General features: G+C 43.5%; 1 protein-coding gene across 1 annotated transcript in view; it reads left to right on the top strand.

Moving 5' to 3' along the window:
• Nucleotides 1-24,135, top strand: part of GALNT17 (polypeptide N-acetylgalactosaminyltransferase 17) — a 372,456-nt gene extending 348,321 nt beyond the window's left edge. The window contains exons 9-11 of the mRNA XM_087717193.1: nucleotides 4,997-5,092; nucleotides 19,544-19,711; nucleotides 23,186-24,135. Of these exons, the coding sequence (XP_087573319.1) occupies nucleotides 4,997-5,092; nucleotides 19,544-19,711; nucleotides 23,186-23,314 (393 nt within the window). The 3' untranslated portion in view covers nucleotides 23,315-24,135. The remainder of the gene's footprint in view (nucleotides 1-4,996; nucleotides 5,093-19,543; nucleotides 19,712-23,185) is intronic.
• Nucleotides 24,136-24,435: the final 300 nt, after the last annotated feature.

The following is a 24,435-nucleotide window of genomic DNA, read 5'->3' as shown; positions in this document are numbered from 1 at the left end:
GCAGGGAGTAGCTAGAATCAGCCAGTTTTACTCCAAACTGGAATTGAAACTCCTTCAGCCAACCCCAATGGCTATCCAATGTAATTCTTGCCTTCAGAACAGAAGATCACAAATATCTCTGGAATCAGTTTCATTTCGTCATGTTCCATTTAATCCAGAATAGTCTACACCAGGAGACTTAGTATCTTTCAGGGGTTTTGGGGAGCTCAGTTACTATTCTTCTTGAATATTGTCTTTGTTGGTTATCAGTTGCAGTAGATGCCATCAAGATTTGCACCATTGCTGTACACTTCAGCTTTCTACTTGAGAAACGTCCGTGACTCTTTATCAAGATGATGTCATTTCTTAACGTTAGTTATCATAGCCAGAACTGATAGAACTTATAGACATCTGGACATCTAGACATCTTAATCACATCTGGTGGGTCCTGGTGGAGGCACCACCAAGCTAAATCTGAATTGGTTTTAGATAATAGGGACTAGGTGCCATCTATTTCTAATCTCAGTTCAATTTGGATAGTCTTGTCAACTTGCCCAATGAAATAGCACAGCAGCAAAAGACAGACACACGTTCCAGACTTATCTCTCTTAAGGCTTTATCCCAGGTTACCCACAGAGTTTAGAGTTTAGAGTTTTATTTCATTTTTATGCCGCCCTTTTCCCTAAGGGGACTCAGGGCGGCTCACAACTCAAACAAGGGAAAGGGGGATACAGACAGTTTAACAACAACACAGAACAATACATAATTAAAAGCACAACAATCATACCATTCGAGATAGGGGCAACGATTCTTTAGCCCTAGGCCTGTCGGAACAGCCAGGTTTTAAGGGCTATGCAGAAGGCCTGGAGGGTGGTGAGGGTCCGAATCTCCACGGGGAGTTCGTTCCAGAGGGTCGGAGCAGCCACAGAGAAGGCTCTCCTCCGAGTAGTCGCCAGTCGACACTGGCCGGCGGATGGAATTCGGAGGAGGCCTAGTCTGTGGGATCTAATCGGTCTGGTGGAGGTAATTGGCAGCAGGCGGTCTCTCAAGTACCCAGGTCCAATATCATGAAGGGCTTTATAAGTGACGACTAGCGCCTTGAAGCGTATCCGGAAACCAATAGGCAGCCAGTGCAGCTCGCGGAGGATAGGTGTTACGTGGGTGAACCGAGGTGCACCCACGATCGCTCACAGCAGCCGGAGGAAGGCCATGAAAGTGCTCCATTGGAGAATGTGATTTGTGACACACCCTGTGGGGGGGAGGGGGGAAACAGGGTCATAATTGGGCCGTAAATTATGTGGGGGTCAGAGCTGGCTTCACTTGGGTACCTGCCGACATGTTGCTTCTAATAAATAACTGGATTTCTTTTGAAGCTTGGCTCTCATCTGTGGGAACCCTGACAGCCCTGCTTGATTTGATTTAACCACCCAAATTGATTTGGAAATCTAATTGATTTCAACTGTCAGTCCATTTGGAAAATTGTTTTGATTCTTCATTCAAGCAAGTGATTTTCAAATTGTTTTTTGAGCTTGGCAACTTCTTTACCACCAGCCATGGTCATTATGGCTGCAATAGAATGAGCCGTAAGCAATTCCCCAGCTGTGCTAATTGTGGTCCTTTTTTTTTTCAATGGAAAGATTAAAGCTGGGGTCCTTTGCTTGCAAAACACATTTCTTAGGTGCATAGTAAGGTCCTCCTTATTGTGAACATGGACCACCAATGTAACAATTGCATTTGAGGCTCTCTCTTTGAAGAAACGGCTCAAAATAGGTGGCCATCTACCATCTCATTGTTATCAAATCAAAGTGGTGGTAGCATCTGATAGCCTTATCCTGGTCTCTGTTCTGCCTCTCTAAATAATGTCAGTCATTGGACCTGATGAGGAGAGAACATTCTCCTTTGCCAGAAATTGAGTGGAGAGAAATTAGTTGTAGAATTCACACACACACACACACACACACACACACACACACACACACACACACAGATGGCTATAAGTGCACTTTGATTCCCGATCCATTCTACTTTATGATGAATCACATCAGGTATGAAATGTGTGTTATATTTTTTCTGCCCTAATTATAGAAGGATGAGTGGATGTCTTCTGTTGTTTCTTTCCAATTTCTTGTATTTGTTTAGTCTTGCAATCCTCTGGATTCTCATTTGATTAGGAAGGCTTTGTGCCCTTTATTGATTTGCAATATTCATCAGGCTATATGTCTTGTCAACTGTTAACATTAGTTTCATAGCCAAGGCTGAAGGGAATAGAATAGAACAGAACAAAATAAAATAGAATAACAGATTGGAAGGGACCTTGGTGGTCTTCTAATCCAACCGCCTACTTAGGCAGGAAACCCTACACCACTTCAGACAAATGGTTATCCAACATCTTCTTAAAAACCTCCAGTGTTGGAGCATTCACAACTTCTGGAGGCAAGTTGTTCCACTCATTAATTGTTCTGTCAAGAATGTTCTCCTTAGTTCTAAATTGCTTCTCTCCTTGATTACTTTCCACCCATTGCTTCTTGTCCTACCCTCAGGTACTTTGAATTATAGACCAATCAGATCTGGTGGGACATGAGTTTCCCATTCCTGGTCTACTATTGGTTTTAGGCAGCATGATCTGAATTGGCTATGGATAGGGTGCTGCCTAATTCTAATCTCAATTCAGGTTGGATGGCCTGGTTGATTAGATTTAAGCATTCAAATTGATTTGCCAAGCTAAATGATTCCAGCTCTCAGTCCATTTGGAAAGTTTCTGATTCTTCTTTATTCAACCAAGTGATTTTCACATTGAATTTCCAAATTTAGGTTTTACGCAATGGCTAATCTAGTCTAGTGAAGAGAAGGACCAGGGGAGACATGATAGCAGTCTTCCAATATTTGAGGGGCTACCACAGAGAGGAAGGGATCATTTTCCAAGGCACCTGAATGCCAGACAAGGAATAATGGATGGAAATTCATAAAGGAGAGATTCAACCTGGAAATAAGGAGAAATGTTCTGACAGTGAGAACAATCAACCAATGGAAAGTTGTGGGAGCTTCATCACTGGAAGCTTTCAAGAAGAGGTTGGACTGCCATTTGTCAGAAATGATGTCGGGTCTCCTGCTTGAGTAGGGGATTGGACTGGATGACCTACAAGGTCCCTACCAATTCTGTTACTCTATTAATATATTTTAATAGGCGAAACAGCTCTAGGAAACAACTGTTAGAAAGTAAGTTATGGGTGGGCTATCTTAATAGTGTTGGTGATGGACATTCACAATGTTCTCCTTAATTGAAAACTCCTGCCCTTTCTGTATATGAACAGGGCAGGTATCTCCACTTCTTCAATGTGCAGTGGAAAGCCATTGCATAGCAGCATCTGGGAAGTTTGCAGAAGCCCTCACTTGCTGGCCATTGGCTTGACAAGCTGGCAGAGGGCCTAAGGCTGTGATGGTGAACCTATGGCACACATGCCACAGGTGGCATGAGGAGTCATATTTGCTGGCACATGAGCCATTAGCTCCGGTGCACATGTGCATAACCATCCAGCTGACTTTCAACCTTCCGAAAGACTGGGGGAGACTGTTTTTGCCCTCCCCAGGCTTCAGGAAAGCCTTCAGAGCATGGGAAGGGCAAAAAACAGGCCCAATGGGCCAACCGGAAGTTCATTTTTTGCCCTCTCCAGGCTCCGGAGGTTTTCCTGAAGCCTTGGGAGGGCAAAAAAAAAAAAACAGGCCCAGTGTGCCAACCAGAAGTTTGGAAACAATCCATTTCCGGCTTCTGGAGGGCCTCTTGCGAGCCGGGGGGAGGCTGTTTTTGCCTGGGGATGGTGAAAACTCCCCCACTGCACGGGGGGGGGGGAGGTTGTGCATGCATACGCGGGAGTCGCACGTGCATGCACAAGTGGACGGGGTGCATTGAATTGTGGGTGTGGACGCGCGCGCATAATTTTGGCACCCCTTTACAAAAAGGTTCCCCATCCCTGGCCTAAGGAAACAGACAGAAATAATTCACCAGTAATTCATTTTCAATTACTAGTCTATTCCGGACCAAACCTATCACTTATGAATGAACATTCGGCTATTTCTTTACAGTATATCAAGTTTCCATTCTACCTAGAGAAGGAGGAAGATGAGGATGAGGTATTAGGTTTTACCATTTTGAAAGAGAAAAAAAATCATTTTTAATCTCCCATCAATTCTTTAAAAAGATAAACGTTTGGCGGAGAGGAGAAAAAATGCTAGGAGAGAAAACGAGAAAGATTCCTAGGAGACTCATCCTGTAAAGATAACAATAATGTATTTCTTTCTATTACCTATGTATCAGGGTAGATAATTCTTGATATCTGGTGGATACATTAATAGTAATTTGGGGGGAGGAAAACCCACAGTGAGTTTGGCTATGATAAAGAATGGATGAAATGTGTTACTCTTATGTTAGTCCAGCTTTGTTTGACCTGGGATTCTTTCCATTGCTACTTTTGTAAATAGTGTGGATTATATTTTAGGACAGTGGGAATTGATTTTCAGACTGCATGTGTCCCCACTCCCCTCCCCAGCCTGATCTCCATTGTTGTGTCGGTCTTTAGTTTTAAGTACTGTCTGTGTGATGTAAATTAGTGTTGTTTGTTTTAGATCACACAGACACTACTTATATCACACAGGTGGTACTTAAACCATCACAACAGCCAATCCACAATCAAACCATGACTCAGAAGTAACAAACAACATTCAGACGAATTTGCATCTCATAAAAAGGTATTTAAAGGCCTGTGTTCTGGCAGACAAGCATAATCCAAGGCTCACTGACTATATCTCCTCGCATGGTGACGAAATGTTTGCAACCAAATTGCCAAGCTTGGTGCTCAAACCAGCAGCCCAGCTACCAATGCAAACTACTAATATTCGAACACATCTCAAATCAATAAATCTTCCGGGAATTATAAAATATTTGTGAGAAAGCACTTGTCAAAATGTCTTTATCTTAGCCTTGCAAAAACTCATTCTGTTTTGGGTTTTTTTTTCTTTACAGCTGAGGAACAACAAGATAAAAGACGTCTGCCTTGATCAAGGGCCACAGGAAAATCACACAGCGATCCTCTACCCATGCCATGGCTGGGGGCCACAGGTTAGAATTCAACTTGGTTATCATGGTGTGGTTTCAACAAAGATGCTGCAAAAGTTCTAATGTGAAGAAGCCTTAGTGAATTCTGCGTGGAGCAGGAAGTTGGACTAGTTGACTTCTAAACTATAGACAAACCTAGGGATCTAGGGATCAATAAATTCAGAATTACCAAAATGGAAGGTAGCAATAGTACTTAGACTTATATACTACCCCATAGTGCTTTATAGCACTCTCTATGCAGTTTACAAGGGACGGGGTGGCTCAGTGGCTAAGATGCTGAGCTTGTCGAGCAGAAAGGTTGGCAGTTCGACGGTTCAAATCCCTAGTGCCACGTAACCGAGTGAGCTCCCATTACTTGTCCCAGTTTCTGCCAATCTAGCAGTTCGAAAGCAGGTAAAAATGCAAGTAGAAAAATAGGGACCACCTTTGGTGGGAAGGTAAGAGCGTTCCATGTAGCTTCAGCATTTAGTCATGCCAGCCACATGACCATGGAGATGTCTTCGGACAGCACTGGCTCTTCGGCTTTGAAACAGAGATGAGCATCGCCCCCTAGAGTTGGGAACAACTAGCACATATGTCCGAGCGGAACCTTTACCTTTATGCAGTTTACATAGTCAGCATATTGCCCCCTACAATCTGGGTCCTCATTTTACCAAAGGAAGGGTGGAAGGTTGAATCAATCTCGAGCGGTCCGAATCGAACTCCTGACTATGGGCAGGCTATGGCAGAGTTAGCCTGCAATACTGCATTCTAACCACTGCGCCACCGCAGATCTTAAGGATGAGTACATTAAGTATATTTCAGATTCAGCCTTTAACGTTATAGCATGTCAGCTTCCTTTTCATTGTATTTAAAGAACAAAAAATTAGAAGTAGACTGGGGAAAGGGAAATGGCGGGTATCGAAGGATGCAACCATGGACATAATCTCCAGACAAGAACCTGGAGAATTGGGATCAGTAACTCGATCTCCTTCAATGGAATAAGGAAAGTCTTCCTTTTTGAAATGGGGTTTGTGCATCCCTTTCAAGGATGTTTCTGGGGAAGGAGCATCTCCGTTTATGGAGCTCTTTCCTGTTTGACATTCAGGAATGTCAAAAGTATTTCTGCGTTTGCACTTGTATCTCCAAGGGGCTGTTTTGTTTTCTCTCTCTTTCCCCCAAAGGGCAACTACTGTGTAGTTTCTACACATGAATACAGCTTGTGTTCTACTCTTTTTCTTTCTTCTGTGGCAGATCCTTTGCCTGGTGACTTTTCTAAAGTGAAATTCTTCCACAAATCTGTTATAGTTATCTAGGTCTTTCATACCGGAATTATTATTCCAAGTATTGCTTTCCCCCCCCCCACACACACACACCAGGACCCTTCAGAGTGACAGCTGGCTGCTGTTTTGGGAGGACCTTGGGGAAAGAAATGGCAAGCATAGTTTAGCAGACACCAAAATTTGCTCCAATAGAGGTTTTTCCAGTCATCCTTTCAGGATAGCCCCATGTAGCGTACATAGCAGTGGTGGGTTTCAAATTTTTTTAGAACCTCTTCTGTAGGTGTGGCCTGCTTTGTGGGAGTGGCTTGCTGGCCCTGTGACTGGGTGTGAGTGGCTTGCCAGGCATGTGACTGGATGGGCGTGGCCAACTTGTAAAATGTGGTGAAACTCACTTAACAACGCTCTTGCTTAGCAACCAAAATGTTGGCTCAATAACTCTGGCACTTGAAGCACGCAAGTCTTAAAGCTGTCAAGTTACAAGACCCTTGCACCCCTAAACCTTTAGGGGGAAAAAAAACCCAGGGGTGTTCAAACTTGACAGTTCCCAGAATTCCTCCCCTCGGTCTTCATCTTGATGATGTGCGGACAGGCAGGGGGAGGGAGCTGAAACCGGTTCTAAACGGCACTGTAGATTTGTGGAACCTCTTCTATAGAAGAGGTTAGAACTGGCAGGAACCCACCCTTAGTACATAGTATCAGTTATGAAAATCTTCCCAGTCCAGCACCATAGGGAGCACTGATGGATGAGATGTAATTTGCAAAGGGGCTGTCAACCAGCTCTTTTAATCCCTCACAAGTCTTCTTCTTCTTCTGGTTCCTTAATGAACAGAGCTTGGAAATAATGGAAGACTGGAAGACAGGTAGCCTTCCAATTATGGCCATTGATTGATTTGAAGTTACAATGGCACTGAAAAAAAAAGACTAACAACTGGTTCTTGCACTCAGGACCATCACAGCATCCGCACAGTCATGTGATTAAAATTCAGGCCCTTGGCAAGCAGCACATATTTATGATGGTTGCAGCATCCTTGCGTCTTGCAATTGCCAACCTTCTCAGACAGCTTCTGACAAGTTAGTGGGAGAACCAGATTTCTACATGAAACCGCTGGGCGAGATCATTCGGAGGCACGGGATAAGATACCACCAATATGCGGACAATACCCAGTTATATCTGTCCGCCCTGTGTGAACTCAATGAAGCGGTAGACATGATGAACCGGGGTCTTGAAGCCGTTAGGGACTGGATGAGGGCTAACAAGCTTGTACTCAACCCGGAGAAGACCGAGTGGCTGTTGTGTTTCCCTCCCAATAATTTGGCTAGTGTTCCATCACTCAGGCTGGGGGGCCAAACTTTATACCCCTCAGACAGGGTTCGCAACTTGGGAGTCCTCCTGGACCCACAGCTGACCTTCGACCACCATCTGATGGCTGTGACCAGGGGGGCATTTGCCCAGGTTCGCCTGGTGCGCCAGTTGCGACCCTACCTAAACCGGGAGGCTCTCACAACAGTCACTCCGGCCCTTGTGACCTCTAGGCTGGAATACTGCAATGTGCTCTACATGGGGCTGCCCTTGAAGAGCACCCGGCGACTTCAGCTAGTCCAGAATGCGGCCGCGCGAGTGATCGTGGGTGCGCCTCGGTTCGCCCACATAACACCTATCCTCCGCGAGCTGCGCTGGCTACCTGTTGATCTCCGGGTGCGCTTCAAGGTGCTACTTACCACCCATAAAGCCCTTCATGGTAGTGGATCTGCGTACTTGAGAGACCGCCTCCTGCCGATTACCTCCTTGCGACCTATTAGATCACACAGATTAGGCCTCCTCCGAGTTCCATCCGCCAGTCAGTGTCGACTGGCAACTACACGGAGGAGAGCCTTTTCAGTAGTAGCTCCGACCCTTTGGAACGATCTCCCCGTGGAGATTCGTACCCTCACCACCGTCCAGACCTTCCGCACAGCCCTCAAGACCTGGCTATCCCGTCAGGCCTGGGGATAAAGATCGTAATCCATCCCCACCCGAATGATGAATGTTGTGTACTATTTTTACTTATGTATTGTTTTATGTCTTATTGTCTTGTACTCCCCTCCCTATATATTGTAAGCCGCCCTGAGTCCCCTCAGGGAAAAGGGCGACCTATAAATAATAAAACCATAAACCTTAACAATTGCATATTTCATTTAACATCTGCAGTGATTTGCTTCACAACTCCGGCAAAAAACAAGGTTGCAAAATTGGGTGTGGCTCACTTAAGAGCCATAGCAATTCTAGTCCTGGTTGTTGTCATAAGCTGAGGAGTAGCTGTAGCTGATGAACTAGACCAGTATTTCTGAACCCCAACAAATTTAAGACGTGTGGACTTCAACATGCTGGCTGGAGAATTCTGGGTATTGAAGTCCACACATCTTAAAGTTGCTGGGGTTCAGAAATGCTGAAGTACACTAACAGCTTTCTTCAAATTTGCTTGCAAGCAAGGCTGGCAATTGCATAGCCCTGTAATTAAAAAATAAAGGTTCCCATTGCACAATGTGCTACTCGTTCCTGACTCTAGGGGGTGGTGCTCATCTCTGTTTCAAAGCCGAAGAGCCAGCACTGTTCAAAGACGTCTCTGTGGTCATGTGGCTGGCATGACTAAACGGCGAAGGTGCACAGAACGCTGTTACCTTCCCACCAAAGGTCGTTCCTATTTTTCTACTTGCATTTTTACATGCTTTCGAACTGCTAGGTTGGCAGAAGCTGGGGAAAGTAATGGGAGCTCACTCCATTACGCGGCGCTAGGGATTCGAACCGCCCAACTGCCGACCTTTCTGATCAACAAGCTCACCATCTTAGCCACTGAGCCATTGCATCCCTTAGCCCTGTAATTAGAAATGTACAAAACATTGTAAGCTTGAAATGTAGCAAACTCAAAATGACTACCGTATTTTTCGGAGTATAAAATGCACCTTTCCGCCGCCCCCCCCAAAGAGGGTGAAAATTTGGGTGTGTCTTATACACTGAATGTAGCCCCACCCACCATCCCCCAACTCTTTGGCCTCTGCCTCCCAGCAATTTACCTCTTTGCAGCAAAGGGGAGGGGGGGGGGCTTGTGGAGGCTTCAATAAGCCACAGCAATCCCTGCAGCCTGTAACAGCTGATGATTGGGAGGAATTGAAAGTGAACCTTGCTGTTTGCTCCAGGTGGCAAATTGCTGGGAGACAGATATTTTTTTTCTTGTGCTAATCAGGCTGTTTGCTGCAAGAAGGTAAGTCAACAACTATAAATACCTATAGAATGTTCAAATTATTAGACTTATTTTTTAAAGACTGCTTTATTATTATTCCAGACAACTTACCAATAAGGAAGAAGCTTTTTAAAATAAATGCTTGATCTGAAGAAGTCCAGTGCTATTCTTTTAAAAAGTGCTATTGTTTTAAATAGCATAAAATAACTATACTTCCAGAAAGCATATCAATTTTAACAGCATCTGTACAAGTATAGTCTGAAACATAACACTGCAAACTTTGTATATTGTCTGTACTGTTTGTTGCAAGGAGGCAAATTGCTGAGAGGCAGATATTTTCCCCTTGTTTTCCTCCCCAAAATCTAAGTGCGTCTTATATTTCGGAGCATCTTATACCCTGAAAAATATGTTATTTTAAAAAAATCTCCAACCCGGAACAAGACAGTCGAGTTCTAGAGTTGTGTCCTAAATTCAAGTGAGATTAAGTATTGCAATTGTTGTTTCAAATGTTACAGTTGGGAACAAAGAAGGAAGCTCAGAATAAGTTCCAACTCCCTTTCTTGTTTTCCTGGGGTCACAAAAATAGATGAGACGATAGTCCATGCTGAGCACTGCCTATCTAATTTAAAAGCAATTTAAAACTCGAAGAAGTCTGGAAGGATCTCTCTCTGCTCAAATAAGAACACATGTTCAGGAATATTGAAATGTGTTGACTTTCGCATTTAGAATACTACTTGAAATTGAGTGATGATCACCTAAAAAGTCATTGACTCCTAACCGTAAAGGAGAAAAAAATTGGAAAGAGAAGCAAATTTCATGGTTCCTTGAATCCCATTTAGGTCTTCATGAAGTATCCATGTGGTTTCAATCAATCAATCAACCAGAATAGAGTTGGAAGGGACCATGGAGCTAAGTCCAACCCCCTGCTCAAGCAGGAGACCTTGTTTTGGACTTTGCTGTACATAGCACCGAGCTGTAGGATTGGGCCAGTTATCAAATATGGTCAACAAATTTATTATTTATTTTAATTTTATTTATTTATATCCTGCCCTTATTATTTTTATAAACAACTCAAGGCGGCAACCATATATAATACTCCTTCCTCCTCTTGTTTTCCCCACAACAAACGTATGAGATGGATTGGGTTGAGAGAGAGTGACTGACCCAAGATCACCCAGATGGCTTTCATGGCTAAGACTGGATCAAAACTGATCATCTCCTGGTTTCTATTCTGGTGCCTTAACCACTACACTAGGGATGTCCAATCTTGGCAACTTTAAGACGTGTGGACTTCAATTCCCAGAATTCCCCAGCCAGCATATTGGCTGAGGAATTCTGGAAGTTGCAGTCCACAGGTCAACTGTGTCTTTTCCTAGCATCACATGGCTGCTTTCCACAGCTTCAGGACAGGTCAGTAAGAAGATGCACTAGAAGACCTTCAAGTTCCCTTCCAACCAGAGGTGGTATTCAGCAGGTTCTGATCAGTTCTGGAGAACCGATACCAGAAAATTTGAGTAGTTCGGAGAACCAGTAAATATCACCTCTGACTGTCCCTGCCCCCATCTATTCTCTGCCTCCTGAGTCCCAGCTGATCGGGAGGAAATGTGGATTTTGCAGTAACCTTCCCCTGGAACAGGGAGGGAATGGAGATTTTACAGTGTCCTTCCCCTGGAACGGGGAGGGAATGGAGATTTTACAGTATTCTTCCCCTGGAGTGGGGAGAGAATGGAGATTTTGCAGTATCCTTCCCCTGGAATGGGGAGGGAATGGAGATTTTGCAGTATCCTTCCCCTGGAGTGGAGAGGGAATGGAGATTTTACAGTATCCTTCCCCTGCCACGCCCACCAAACCATGCCAAATTGAATCCCATCACTGCTTCTAACTCTGTTATTCTGTTATTCATTTAAGGAGTTGTGGATGGATGTGTCATGCCTGCCCTTCCATCTTCTTCCAATCCGAAGAACAACACCACACCACCGCATACACAATCTTACCATCAAGCCCTGATTACTTGGGCTTTTCTGAACCCATTGAAACATTCCCCTTAAATTCATTCATCCGCTGGAGAAGATGGAGAACAGAGCAGGGACTGGGAGGGCCTTAACCCAGCTCTACAGGGCTGCCACAGAAGCCTCACATCCTACCTTTGAAATCTCTCGGTTGAAAGAGAAATAAGAATAATTTCCATGCTGTTTGCTTATTCTGCATTTGTAGCTGAATGCCCCAAAGAAATTATTTGTTATACTGAGCCTGCTTGTATGGTTAGTTCCTCCCCCTCTCCGCCCCTAGTCACTGTTTTTAACAAAACAACTTTTCTTCTACGGCTTGATTTCTTGAATTAAAATTTGGAGCTGCACCTTGCTTCTTTCAACCCATCTGTCAAAGAAGCCCAAAGCTGTTTCCCTTTCCCTGATCTGCCCCCCCTCTCTCTCCCTCCCACCTTCTTTTTCCATTTCTTTTCATTGTTAGATAGCATGAAGCATCATTTTCTCCCTCCAACCCCCAGCCTGGCTTATCTTCTATTCATTTGTATCGTGTCTTTAAAAACAAACACAACAGCAAATCAAGGTGTGTATTGATTTGCATAGAAGCTGTAAAAACCTAAGTTCTTCTGACAGATAGGCTGGGGGGTGGGGAGAGGCAGAAATTTCACCCATTTTAATTTGATTCCTTATAATAAATACCTGTCGATGAAACGAGAGATTAACAAGAATATTCAATCTTGGAGCCATCCATCTCGAGCTATAAATTGCATTCTGGTTTGCATGCTTAGCCTCGCTCCGACGGTTAAAATCCTATCACTGGCATGAACAAATATGAAAAACGTTGAAGAAAAGCCAAAAAATCTCCAAATCCTTAGGGAAATGAATGTCTGTGATAGAAAAGGTGAACGTGGTACCCAGGAGAACATGATCCAAGTTTCCATCACACAGATACGGCCGACATTTTGACTTTTTCAATCATACCTTGAGTAGGGTGCCAAAAAGCATTCTAATCATTTTATTAGACTAGAATAGAATAACAGAGTTGGAAGGGACCTTGGAGGTCTTCTAGTCCAACCCCCTCCCAAACAGGAAACTGTACACTATTCCAGACAAATGATTATCCAACATCTTGGATAATCCGAGGTGGCACAGTGGTTAGGGTGCAGTACTGCAGGCCACTTCAGCTGACTGTTATCTGCAGTTCAGCGGTTCTAATCTCACCGGCTCAAGGTTGACTCAGCCTTCCATCCTTTCGAGGTGGGTGAAATGAGGACCCAGACTGTGGGGGCGATATGCTGACTCTGTAAACCGCTTAGAGAGGGCTGAAAGTCCTATGAAGCGGTATATAAGTCTAACTGCTATTGCTATTCTTAAAAACTTCCAGTGTTGGAGCATTCACAACTTTTGGAGGCAAGTTGTTCCATTGATTAATTGTTCTAACTGTCAGGAACTCTCTCCTTAGTTCTAAGTTGCTTCTCTCCTTGATTAGTTTCCACTCATTGCTTCTTGTCCTACCCTTGGGTGCTTTGGAGAATAGCTTGACTCCCTCTTCTTTGTGGCAACCCCTGAGATATCAGAACACTGCTATCATGGCTCCCCTAGTCCTTCTTTTCATTATACTAGACACATCCAGTTCCTGCAACTGTTCTTCATGTTTTAGCCTCCAGTCCCCTAATCCTCTTTGTTGCTCTTCTCTGCACTCTTTCTAGAGTTAGTTTCCACATCTTTTTTTACATTGTGGCGACCAAAACTGAATGCAATATTCAAACTGTGGCTTTACCAAGTCATTATAAAGCATTAACCCTTCATGTGATCTTGATTCTATCCATTTGTTTATGCAGCCTAGAACTGTGTTGGCTTTTTTGGCAGCTGCTGCACACGGCTGGCTCATATTTAAATGGTTGTCCACTAGGACTCCAAGGTCCCATTCTCAGTTACATTGAGCAAGGTACCACCTATACTGTAGCTCTGCATTTTGTTTTTCTTGCCTAAATGTTGAACCTTACTCTATTCACCATTGAATTTCATTTTCAGAGAACCTTGGGAGAATAACCAAGGGTAGACAACACCCACCCACTTACATTTGATCTGCCGGTGCCAAAAATCATTAGCATAGTTCGCTGACAATTCGAGTCAAGAAAAACTCAATAGTGTAAATCAGAGGTCTTCAAGAGGTCTTGGCAACTTTAAGACTCGTAGACTATGCTGGCTGGAGAATTCTGGGAGTTGAAGTCCACAAGTCTTAAGGTTTCCAAGTTTGGGGACCCCTGGTGTAAATCTTAAATAGGTTTAACATTTCCCCCTCTAAATGTTTACACACACGCCCCAAAACAGTAAACTAGAGAATTGCATGTTCTTTGCTGGAACTCCATCCAGCTTCAGTACATATTGGCACAAAAGATGAAATTTCAAGCATGAACTCAGATCAGATCTTGCCTGCTTTCCTTTTTTATGCGTCTCCTGATGGCCAGCAAGTTTTCGGGTCTCTGCCGTGCCTATGTGGGAAGCGGGGCGCATGTGGGAGATGCCTGTGCACATGTACGGGGTGACGAGGCACATATATGGTCGGGTCTTCACATTGCATCTTGGGGCGTTGCACGCGCCCCTTGGTGCCCCATTTTAAGCCTGGAGAGCCTCCTGCACCAACCTGGAAGTAAAAAATGGGTGAGGGTCATGTGTGCATGTGCAGGAGGGATGGGGAGAGAGTGGGGGTCATGGGGGATCATGTGTGTATGCTTAGCGGTCAAGACACATGTGGGAGGTTTACAAACACATACACAGGGCATGGGGCACGCACATTGCATTATGGACCCACCCCGCACACGTGTTCGGCCTGCAACGACAAAAAGGTTAGCCATCCCGGGTTTAGTCTAACAAAGAGAAGAATTAGGGGTGGCAATGCCAGCAGTCTTCCAATATTTGAAGAAGGGATTGACCTTTTCTCCAAAGTACCTGAGGACAAGAAGTAACAGATGGAAGATTGTCAAAGAGAAAGATCTAATCTAGAATTAAGGAGAAATTTCCTGCCAGTGAGAACAATTAATCTGTGGAACAGCTTGCCTCCAGAAGTTGTGGATGCTCCATCACTGGAAGTTTTCAAGAAAAAATTGGACAGCCATTTATTTGTCTGGAAAGTTATAGGGCCGTGGTGGCAAACTTATGGCACGCGTGCCGGAAATGGCACGCAGAGCCATCCCATGCAGGAATGTGTGGCCTGGCTGGCCCCTCCTCCCCATTCCTGTGCACACAAGTGTGCCGGCCAGCTGGCCTTTATGTGCGCAGGAGCACCAAAACCCGGAAGAGCAGCATTCCGTTGTGCATGCACGCACAAGCACCCAGACTTCCAGGTTTCCATTGAGCGCCTGTGCAACGGCCAGCTGTTTTTCAGGCATACGCCCACGCTGGAAACCAGAGGTTCAGGTGCCAGCACATGCATGCACGACAGAACGCTGCTCTTCCTGGTTTCAGTGCTCCCTTGCGTGCAAAGGCCAGTGAGGCCGCACATTTTTTGCGGGATGGTCTCGTGTGCCATTTCCAGCACGCAGGTCGGCACGCGGTGACGAAAAAGGTTAGCCATCACTGATATAGGGTCTCATACTTGAGCAGGCAGTAGAAGACAATCAAGGTCCCTTTCAACTCTGTTCCATTCTGTTTTGTTCTTTTCCACATTCCACTATCCAGAAAGCAGCATGGAAGGGGGGGACAAACCTGCCCTGACCACTACGGGAAGCCATCTCTGAGTTGATTATTCCCATTGGCCTCATCGGCCTTTTCTAATTTAGATAATGTTTTGGTCTGTACAGTGCTTGAGATTCAATTCTGGAGGGGGGAAAGTGCTTTGCAGTGTAGAGAGTGCAAAATGCAGAATCTGCCAAAGTCTTATTAGAGCACACATATGCAGCTTTGTGTAGCTCCTAGAAATAAATCCATCTGTTGTAATGAGTCAACAAGAGTTGCTGCATTCATACTTTTCTGCATTCTTTCAGAATTGAATCTGCAACATTGTGCTACTGTACGTGAAGTGCATGGGTTTTAAGGCCAGCTATGGACACATACAATTTGTTTCTTTAAATTCAGCTAATTGTCTCTTCAGAATCCCAAGCGCCACATAAGGGAGTGAGCTCCCGTTACTTGTCCCAGCTTCTGCCAACCTAGCAGTTCGAAAGCATATAAAAATGCAAGTAGAAAAATAGAGAACACCTTTGGTGGGAAGTAACAGCGTTCCGTGCACCTTCGGCATTTAGTCATGCCCGGCCATATGACCACAGAGATGTCTTCGGACAGTGCTGGCTCTTCGGCTTTGAAATGGAGATGAGCACCGCCCCCTAGAGTCAGGAACAACTAACACATATGTGCAAGGGGAACCTTTGTTGGAAGAAATGTTCTTCTGGGTTTAGTTGATGAACAGGATCACATGGCTTGAGTTCCTGAACAGAAAAGGGGGATCCCATGCTTCCAGATGTTGGGTGAAGAACAAAAGACAGAAAGAAGGGGCTTGCTGAGAGTTCCTGAGTTTTTTATACTCTCTGTTCGGCCCCACCTCTCTTTTTCCTGTTCCTGTATAAGAAAGGTATTCTGATTGGTTGTCAGACTCCCAGGGGCTTAGCTAACTTTGTAGGTTGTGTGTCTTTTGAGTCCCAAGCTTGGCTGAGCATTGCTTCTTCCCAGGTGCCCTTTGGTGAGATGGGTAAAAGGCTAATACTATCATGCCTTAATCCCATCACCCTGGAGCTGAAGGGAGAGATATTTGTTATGTAGAATAGACTGGCTCAGGAATTTTAATGGCCCATTGACAAAGGTGGGGGCTATTAAGAGTGAGTCTGTTTCCTGCCCAAAAACAAATTTCTCCATTTCTTATCCAGGAAAATATAATATTCTGCCTTTTCAATATTTCCCATATTTTTCTAGGAGAGGGGTGGTTTTTTTACTTTCTACACCTTTACCTTAATTGTCTCTTGGAAAGTAACACACACAGTGTTTATATTTAGTGGGAGGGGGGAAAGAGCTCTAATTGGCAATGCATTTTTTAACTCATATAATTGAGTCTTCCACTTTCCTCGTGATGAGCTGCCAGGTAAACCTGATTAATAAACAAAAATAAATCATATCAAAATATTGCAAGTTAATATACAACAGCTTAATTTCAGAAATTCCTTTCCAGGGCACCCAACTGCACTCTAAATTACGGTGACTTTATAACGACAGGGTTTGGAGCCATGCTAAAGCGATATTCTCTAGTTCGGACTTGCTACAGGCCATTCCTCACTTAGCAAGCCTTAAAGAAGAAGAAAAAAAAATGAGAGTGAGGGAATATAATTAACTTTCTCCCACTGTGAGCACACAGACCCCGACCAAAACCATAATCAAGGAAGATGGATGTTCGGTGTTAATTTCCAGCAAAAGCGATCAAATGGAGTTAGCAGTGCGCCAACTGTATTTCTGGGCTTCTTGTATTTCGCAGAATTTTCCAGCCGGTGTCAATTTAACGTTAATTAAGATTAATTGCATTTCTCTAGGGCACGAAGAGGGGCTCCTCTGTAATAGATGCAGAGTTGAAAAAACGATAAGGCAAGCTTGTCCCTGCTATCTCCTGGCTGAGTTAGCAGTCTACAGAAGCAGAATATTTCATACAATACCACCTACTGTGTCCCCCAAATCCCATACATTATATTGAAATCTTCACAAGAGTTTTGAAAGTTAGAGGAGAGATTAATCTAGGCCTGGGTCTCTCATTTAGCTGAGGGGTTCTGGGAGCTGAGGTCCACACATCATAAAGTTGCCAAGTTTGAGAAACTTTATCCTGCTTAGAAACTAACTCAGGAAATTGCTGAGACAAAGTTCAGAAAGATAGCAATAGCATTTAGACTTATATACTGGTTCCCAGTGCTTTACATCCCTCTCTAAGTGGTTTACAGAGTCAGCCTCTTGCCCCCAATAATCTGGGTCCTCATTTTACTGACCTCAGAATGATGGAAGGCTGAAGATAGCAATCGCAATAGCATTTAGACTTATATACCGCTTCACAGTGCTTTACAGCCCTCTCTAAGCGGTTTAATGAACATATTGCCCCCAACAATCTGGGTCCTCATTTTACCCACCTCAAAAGGAAGGCTGAAGATAGCAATAGCAATAGCACTTAGACTTATATACCGCTTCACAGTGCTTTACAGCTCTCTCTAAGCGGTTTAATGAGCATATTGCCCCCAACAATCTGGGTCCTCATTTTACCAACTTCAGAAGGATGGAAGGCTGAAGATAGCAATAGCACTTAGACTTATATACCGTTTCATAGTGCTTTTACAGCCCTCTCTATGCAGTTTACAGAGTCAGCATATTGCCCCCAACAATCTGGGTCCTCATTTTACCCACCTCAGAAGGATGGAAGGCTGAGTTAACCTTGAGCCTGGTGAGATTCGATCTGCCAAACTGCTGGCAGCCGGTGATCAGCAGAAGTAGCCTGCAATACTGCATTATAACCACTGCGCCACTGAGGCTCTTTACGGTTCTCCAGAACAGGATCTTCCATCCATCTATGTTAAGGCAACTCTTGCATTCTCTGTATTTCACAAATTGTAGCTCTTTTTTAAACATTGGTTAGGCATTCTTGTATCCTTAAGACTTTTCCAACCATTTTTTTCCTGGGACACATGACTGATATTAATCCCAGATCTTAAATTTATGTGTTTTTTTTTTTAAAAAAAAAAAAAATTAGTTGGGTACCATGTCCTATAGTGGTGGAACACTCTGTCCTTCCATTCTCCATTAATTAACCCAACTTCTAAAAGGACATGCTGAATTTGTCATGGTAAGAATCACTGGCTTAACTCTCTATCTCTTTTATTACATACTGATTGTCAAAAAAACCCCGAACCAGTAGTCCTTCAGTATACAACTCCCAATAACCACAATCAGCATATTCAAAGTTGGAAAAAAATGGGAATTTTAATTCAGCGGTATCTGCCAATACAAGTTTCCCATCCCTGGCTTAACACTGTGCTGGATATCTATTGTATGGAATTCCACATTTGTAAAAAAAAAAAAAAAGTACCATATTTTTCGGACTATAAGACGCACCAAGATTTTGAAGAGGTAAATAAGAAAAAAAAAAGGGGGGGTTGTCCTCCCCATCCCCAGGAGCACTCTGTAGGCTTCAGCAGGGCTGGGCCAGCCTGGCCTGAACAAAACAAAACAAATTATTGATTACTGTTAATTTTAATTTTAATTCTTTTTTAAAAAAATGTCATTGTCAATTTTAATTGGGTTTGGGATATCCTATTTAATCTCTTTTTAACTTTCGTATTATGTGTTTCTTTTAATGTTGTACGCCGCCCTGAGTCCTTGGGAGAAGGGCGGCATATAAATCGAATAAACCTAAACCTGGGGTAAGGCAAAAACATCCCCGTTTTGGTGAAAAATGGCTCATTTTCCGCTCGTTTTTCACCAAAACAAAAATGGGATGTGGGGGTGGGGCTTCAGGAGGCCAAAAATGGCTGTATTGGGTCCATAAAATGCACCAACATCTCCATGCTCTTTTAGGGAGAGAAAGGGTGTGTATGGTAGATACTTGTACTATATATTCCTTTCAATATATGGAAGTTTTCTTTTGAGTCCCATTCCTTGAAATGGTGTTTCTCCACTGTTTTTCAGTGAAAGGACAATCAAACTTTCTGCCTCTCTAGTTTTCATGTTGAAGGAGGGATCATCAGACACACTGAATCACCACACACTGAAGTCTAACCATACCCATCACTCTTTGTAAGGCTCAATCCCCTGATTGTCCTTATCGTCTTTCTCTGGATCTTCTCCACAGCTTCTCTGAACCTTTGCCCAGAGCTTTGCGTAGTCCTTGAGATGGTCTTTCACCAGAGCAAAACATCATTTAAGATCCTAATAATCCATATTATCTTTCACTACCAGACCGTATTTGGTTCTGCAGTGGATAACATTCATCTCTCTAAACCTGGCTTTTTCTCTCTCTTCCTTCCCTAGCTTGCTCGCTACACCAAAGAAGGATTTCTGCATTTAGGTGCTCTCGGGACCACCATCTTGCTCCCAGATACCCGCTGCCTGGTGGATAACGTGAAGAGTAAACTCCCTCAGCTGCTTGACTGCGAGAAAGTCAAGAGCAGCCTCCACAAGCGTTGGAGTTTTATACAGGTTCGTGCTTCTTTTTTTTTTGCAATTATTTTCATATGAATTGTTTGTGGTAAGCCTTTTTTTTTTTTAAAGCAACAATCCGTGTTCAAAATCACTCCTGCAGCTGGACCATATGAATAACTATAACCCTAGCTAGATCTTCCCTTCTGTAAGTCATCCTCTTCCAGTGGTGGGTTTCTGCTGGTTTTACTACCAGTTCACAACCTGCTGTGCACTGTTCAATGTAAATTGAATTGAATTGACTCAGGGCGGCTCACAATCCAAGTCAGGGAAGGAGATACAGATAAGGGATAAAAAGACAAACAAAACAATACACAATTTAAAAGCACACAACAACCATACCATTCGAGGGGGGGGGCAAAAGCTCTTTAGCCCCAGGCCTGTTGGAACAGCCAGGTTTTAAGGGCTTTGCGGAAGGCTTGGAGGGTGGTGAGGGTTCGAATCTCCATGGGGAGCTCGTTCCAGAGGGTCGGAGCAGCCACAGAGAAGGCTCTCCTCCAGGTAGTCGCCAGCCGGCATTGGCCGGCAGATGGAATTCGGAGGAGGCCTAATCTGTGGGATCTGATCGGTCTATTGGAGGTAATTGGCAGCAGGTGGTCTCTCAAGTACCCAGGTCCAATACCATGAAGGGCTTTATAAGTGAACAATTTACAGTGAACTGCGCATGTGCAGTCACTAAAATTCAAAATGGTGGCAGCCCAGCAGTGGTGAAGGAACCAGTTTGGGGGCGTGGCAGGCCTGGGTCACTACCGGTTCTGCAACCCAGGCCTGAATTCCACTATCGGTTCAGTTGAACTGGGCAGAACAGGGAGCAATCCAGCTCTGCCCTTTTCCAATAAAATCACAAGGAAAGGTTTGATGACCTTTACGGATTTTCTGCAAAGATTGTTAAAAAAAAATAATGATGCTTATTCTCAGAAGATCCATACCCTAAGCTTTCTAATCTTCATTTTTTTCCAGCTGACTGTTTCTGAAATACTTTTAGAATGGGGCTTGGTGTCTATGGGGATTCTCAGTCATCCAATGCATGGTTATTTCAAAAGTTTTTTTTTTAAAGGCAATTGGGCTATGGGTTTTTTTTTCCCTTTGAGGAAGAAAAAGAGGTTTCGCTTCCCATCCAGGAAGCTTCATCAGTTCTGACTGGATGGATATTTGGGATGTCAGAGGTAATTATTTCATCCACCCCATCATCCCGTCAGAACTGATTAAGCTTCTTGGATGTCTACTTTCTCAAAGACAAAAACATAAAGACGACTTGTCTTTTGAAAAAAGCCTTAATATACCACTCTATAAAGCTTTAATAAGTCCATACCTAGAATACTGCGTCCAGTTTTGGTCACCACACTATAGAAAAGATGTGGAGACTCTAGAAAGAGTACAGAGAAGAGCAACCAAGATGATTAGGAGACTGGAGATTAAAATATACGATGAACGATTGCAGGAACTGGGCATAGTCTAGTGAAGAGAAGGACCAGGGAAGACATGATAGCAATGTTCTAATATTTGAGGGGCTGCCACAGAGAGGAAGGGATCAAACTATTCTCTAAAGCACCTGAAGGCCAGACAAGGAATAATGGATGGAAACTGATCAAGGAGAGATTCAACCTGGAAATAAGAAGAAATCTTCTGACCGTGAGAACAATCAACCAATGGGACAGCTTTCCTTTGGAGCTTCATCACTGGAGGCTTTCAAGAAGAGACTGGACTGCCATCTGTCAAAAATGGTGTAGGGTTTCCTGCTTGGATGGGGGGTGGGGTTGGATTAGATGACCTACAAGGTTCCTTCCAACTCTGTTAATCTGTTAAAGCACCTTTGAGACAATGGAGCCAGGAGTAGTAGTGTTGCCAAATTGGTCCTTCATCATCTCCAAACTGGGTTTGATCACTGATTGCAAAGGGTGTTTTAATTTAAAGGAGAAGAAAGGGCTGGAAGACTACCTGGCCATCTCATTAAAATTATATATCTGCCTTAAAATGTTGGATCCTTTCTAGCAATGAGCTGAAAGCCATCTCCCATTCTCTCCTATCAACATTCAGTAAAGAGACAGTTTTGAATACACATTTTGTTACCTAGTTTTGATAAAAGTGAGGCTAAAACAGATGGCATTTCGAAACAAAAACAAACAGCCACCACTTTGTGAGAAGAGCCAAAATTAACAATGAATGGAATATGCACCAAACAATTTTCAGTTATCTTTTCTGCACTGATGCTTGTAAGCCACTGAAATTACACCTACCTAAAACTAAACAGAGGATTTCAGCTGATTCCAGCCTGTCTTGACTGTATTAATTTTAATTTTAATGCAGTGATGTTCCCATAGCTGTTTCATAATATACGAAACAGCCCTGCGCTAAATCAAACCACTGGTCCAGCTATTCTGATGCATTATTATGAAGTACATTATATGATATTATGGGAGCTTGTTTGGAGTCGGGCTATCTTCAGTTAGTATGTGGAATCTGAGAATTCTCTTTTGTTGCCTTGGTGCAAAATAAGTGTAGGCATGTCTCTTTCTCTTTCTCTCCCTCTCTCCCCCTCTCCACCACCCCACTCTCTCTCTCTCTCACACACACACACACACGTTAGAATTCTGGAAGCTTCCTAATTTCCTACCAAAATCAGCCTTGCTTGCATTGGAGAGATTTTCCAACATTAACCAAACATGCCAAGAATTGAAGCTGAAACATTTGAAAGTAAAGCAGGTGTGCTCCTCCTTTCTCTCAGATATGCAGTATAACTGTCCTGCCTAGATTATTTGGCTGTAGTATGAAATAACAACATGTGCAGGGACATATTTTGTTGTTGGTGATGATGATCAGAAGTGATATTCAGCCATTGCTTAGGGCTAGCAAGTCTGGCTGCGAAACCAAAAATTGCCTCTAGTGGCAGCAAAGGATTAGAATGTTATATCCCTTTGCTCCCATCTAATGGTAAATCCAGTTATAGCAAGTCAAACCTGGTATTTTTTTAGCCTGAAGCTATAGGACAGTGATGATTAACCTTTTCCGGACCGAGTGCCCAAAGTGCACGTGCCAGAACCCCCCAAATGCAATGCATGTGTGGGCCCCAGGCATGCACCCCATCCCATGCATGTATATGCTTCCACTTGCACCCCCTGTGCATGCATGTGGGGGGTGCATGCCCCTGTGCATGCATGTGCATCCCACCCACCCCCACCCCCGCCCATGTCCCCCACATGCACGGCAGAGACCGGATCACCAGCCGGCTGTCAGGAGGCATGCGTGCAGGTGCGGCAAAACTGAATTCGGGCACCGGCTCACATACCCACAGAGAGGGCACTGCGTGCCACCTGTGGCATGTGTGCCATAGGTTTTCTGCCACAGCTATAGAACAATATCATTAAAAAATCCCAACTGGCATGGGAATTGTAATCTGACCCATTAAAAGGTGATGGATGTAAACACTAATTTATTTCTCTCTTTCTCTCTCTCTCTCTCTTAAACGCAATCCAGCATGGTGCAATCCTAAACAAAGGGACAGGACGCTGTTTGGAAGTTGAAAATAAAGGCACGTCAGGTATGGATCTTATTCTCCGCAGCTGCACAGGTCAAAGGTGGACAATTAAACATTTTATCAAGTAGAGAGCTTCTTATCCAACGTTCAAGATTTCTTCAGACTGAGTTCTCACCAGGGGAGACATTCAAGCCTTCCACTCTCATTCACAATATCAGGGAAGACTCATAAGGGAAGGTGTTTTGAGTTGTTGTTGTTGGTTTTTTTTTAACATTTTATTTATTTGATCTTCGGTTATCTCTCTGCCAAACTTTACTGACGGACAGAATGAAAACATTCCTGATCTACAGCTGTCATTATCCTGGAGGCTCAAGGAGCATCATGACTTAAGGACAGTAATGAAAACTTACAAACATTTAAAAAATAATAATAATGCAAATCCCCACTCCAGACATACAGGACCAGCAAATTATATTTGAGGTTCAGAGATGAAACTTTTGATATTCTTCTTTTTGAATGCACACAATCTTGGGAAATGAGATAATATATCAATATGGAATACCATGTCAAAAAGATTTTTGTTTTAAAAAGCCAGTCATCTTCCATGAAGGTAGCATGAGATGTCTATCACAGTCTCATTTTGGAAGTTTCAAGTGCTCTGGCATTCTGGAAGGACATTTTATAAACTTTTTGAAGAATGCGTTCTTCACACCAAGCACACCACGTTGTTCTCGACTTCATGTGACTCGTTCAAAGAAGAGCCAGAATGATCCTGAAATGTCATGGAGTACCAGGGATGTCGATGCAACCCACCAGGGAGCTTTAAAAGAAGAGATATGCAGCAACACAAGAACATGGACTCTGCCATTGCAGTGAATGGACCCTAAACTCTGTATTACCCCCATGGAAATTTCCCCCACACACATTAAACCAATTTGTTTGTGAAAGATACAGCTATAAAGGATCGTTTCTGAAATTGTATACATCACAGTGGAGTTGTGTAAGAAATATGAGAGCCTAAATAATAGGCTAAAAAAAAAGATGGTTATGGAAAAAATTCTATTTCTGTGGATGCTAGGAGTCCAAAATGACTTTGATGGTACATAATCAGTCAATATGGTAGAGAAGTGTAGATTTTTAAAAAATAAGAGTGGAAAGGGGAAAATTTCATCACAAAGAGCGTGTGTTTACAAAAAAAAATCTTTGAGGGAATTTCCATTAAAAAGCTGGTACTTTGGGAGAAAATGTA

The sequence above is a fragment of the Thamnophis sirtalis genome, unplaced genomic scaffold (genome assembly GCF_051295495.1).
Source record: "Thamnophis sirtalis isolate CommonGarterSnake01/CBP01778 unplaced genomic scaffold, rThaSir2_p1.2 scaffold_6, whole genome shotgun sequence".
Lineage (NCBI taxonomy): Eukaryota > Metazoa > Chordata > Lepidosauria > Squamata > Natricidae > Thamnophis > Thamnophis sirtalis.
Note: the sequence above shows the minus strand (reverse complement) of the source record. Positions and strands in the feature narration are given on the sequence as shown.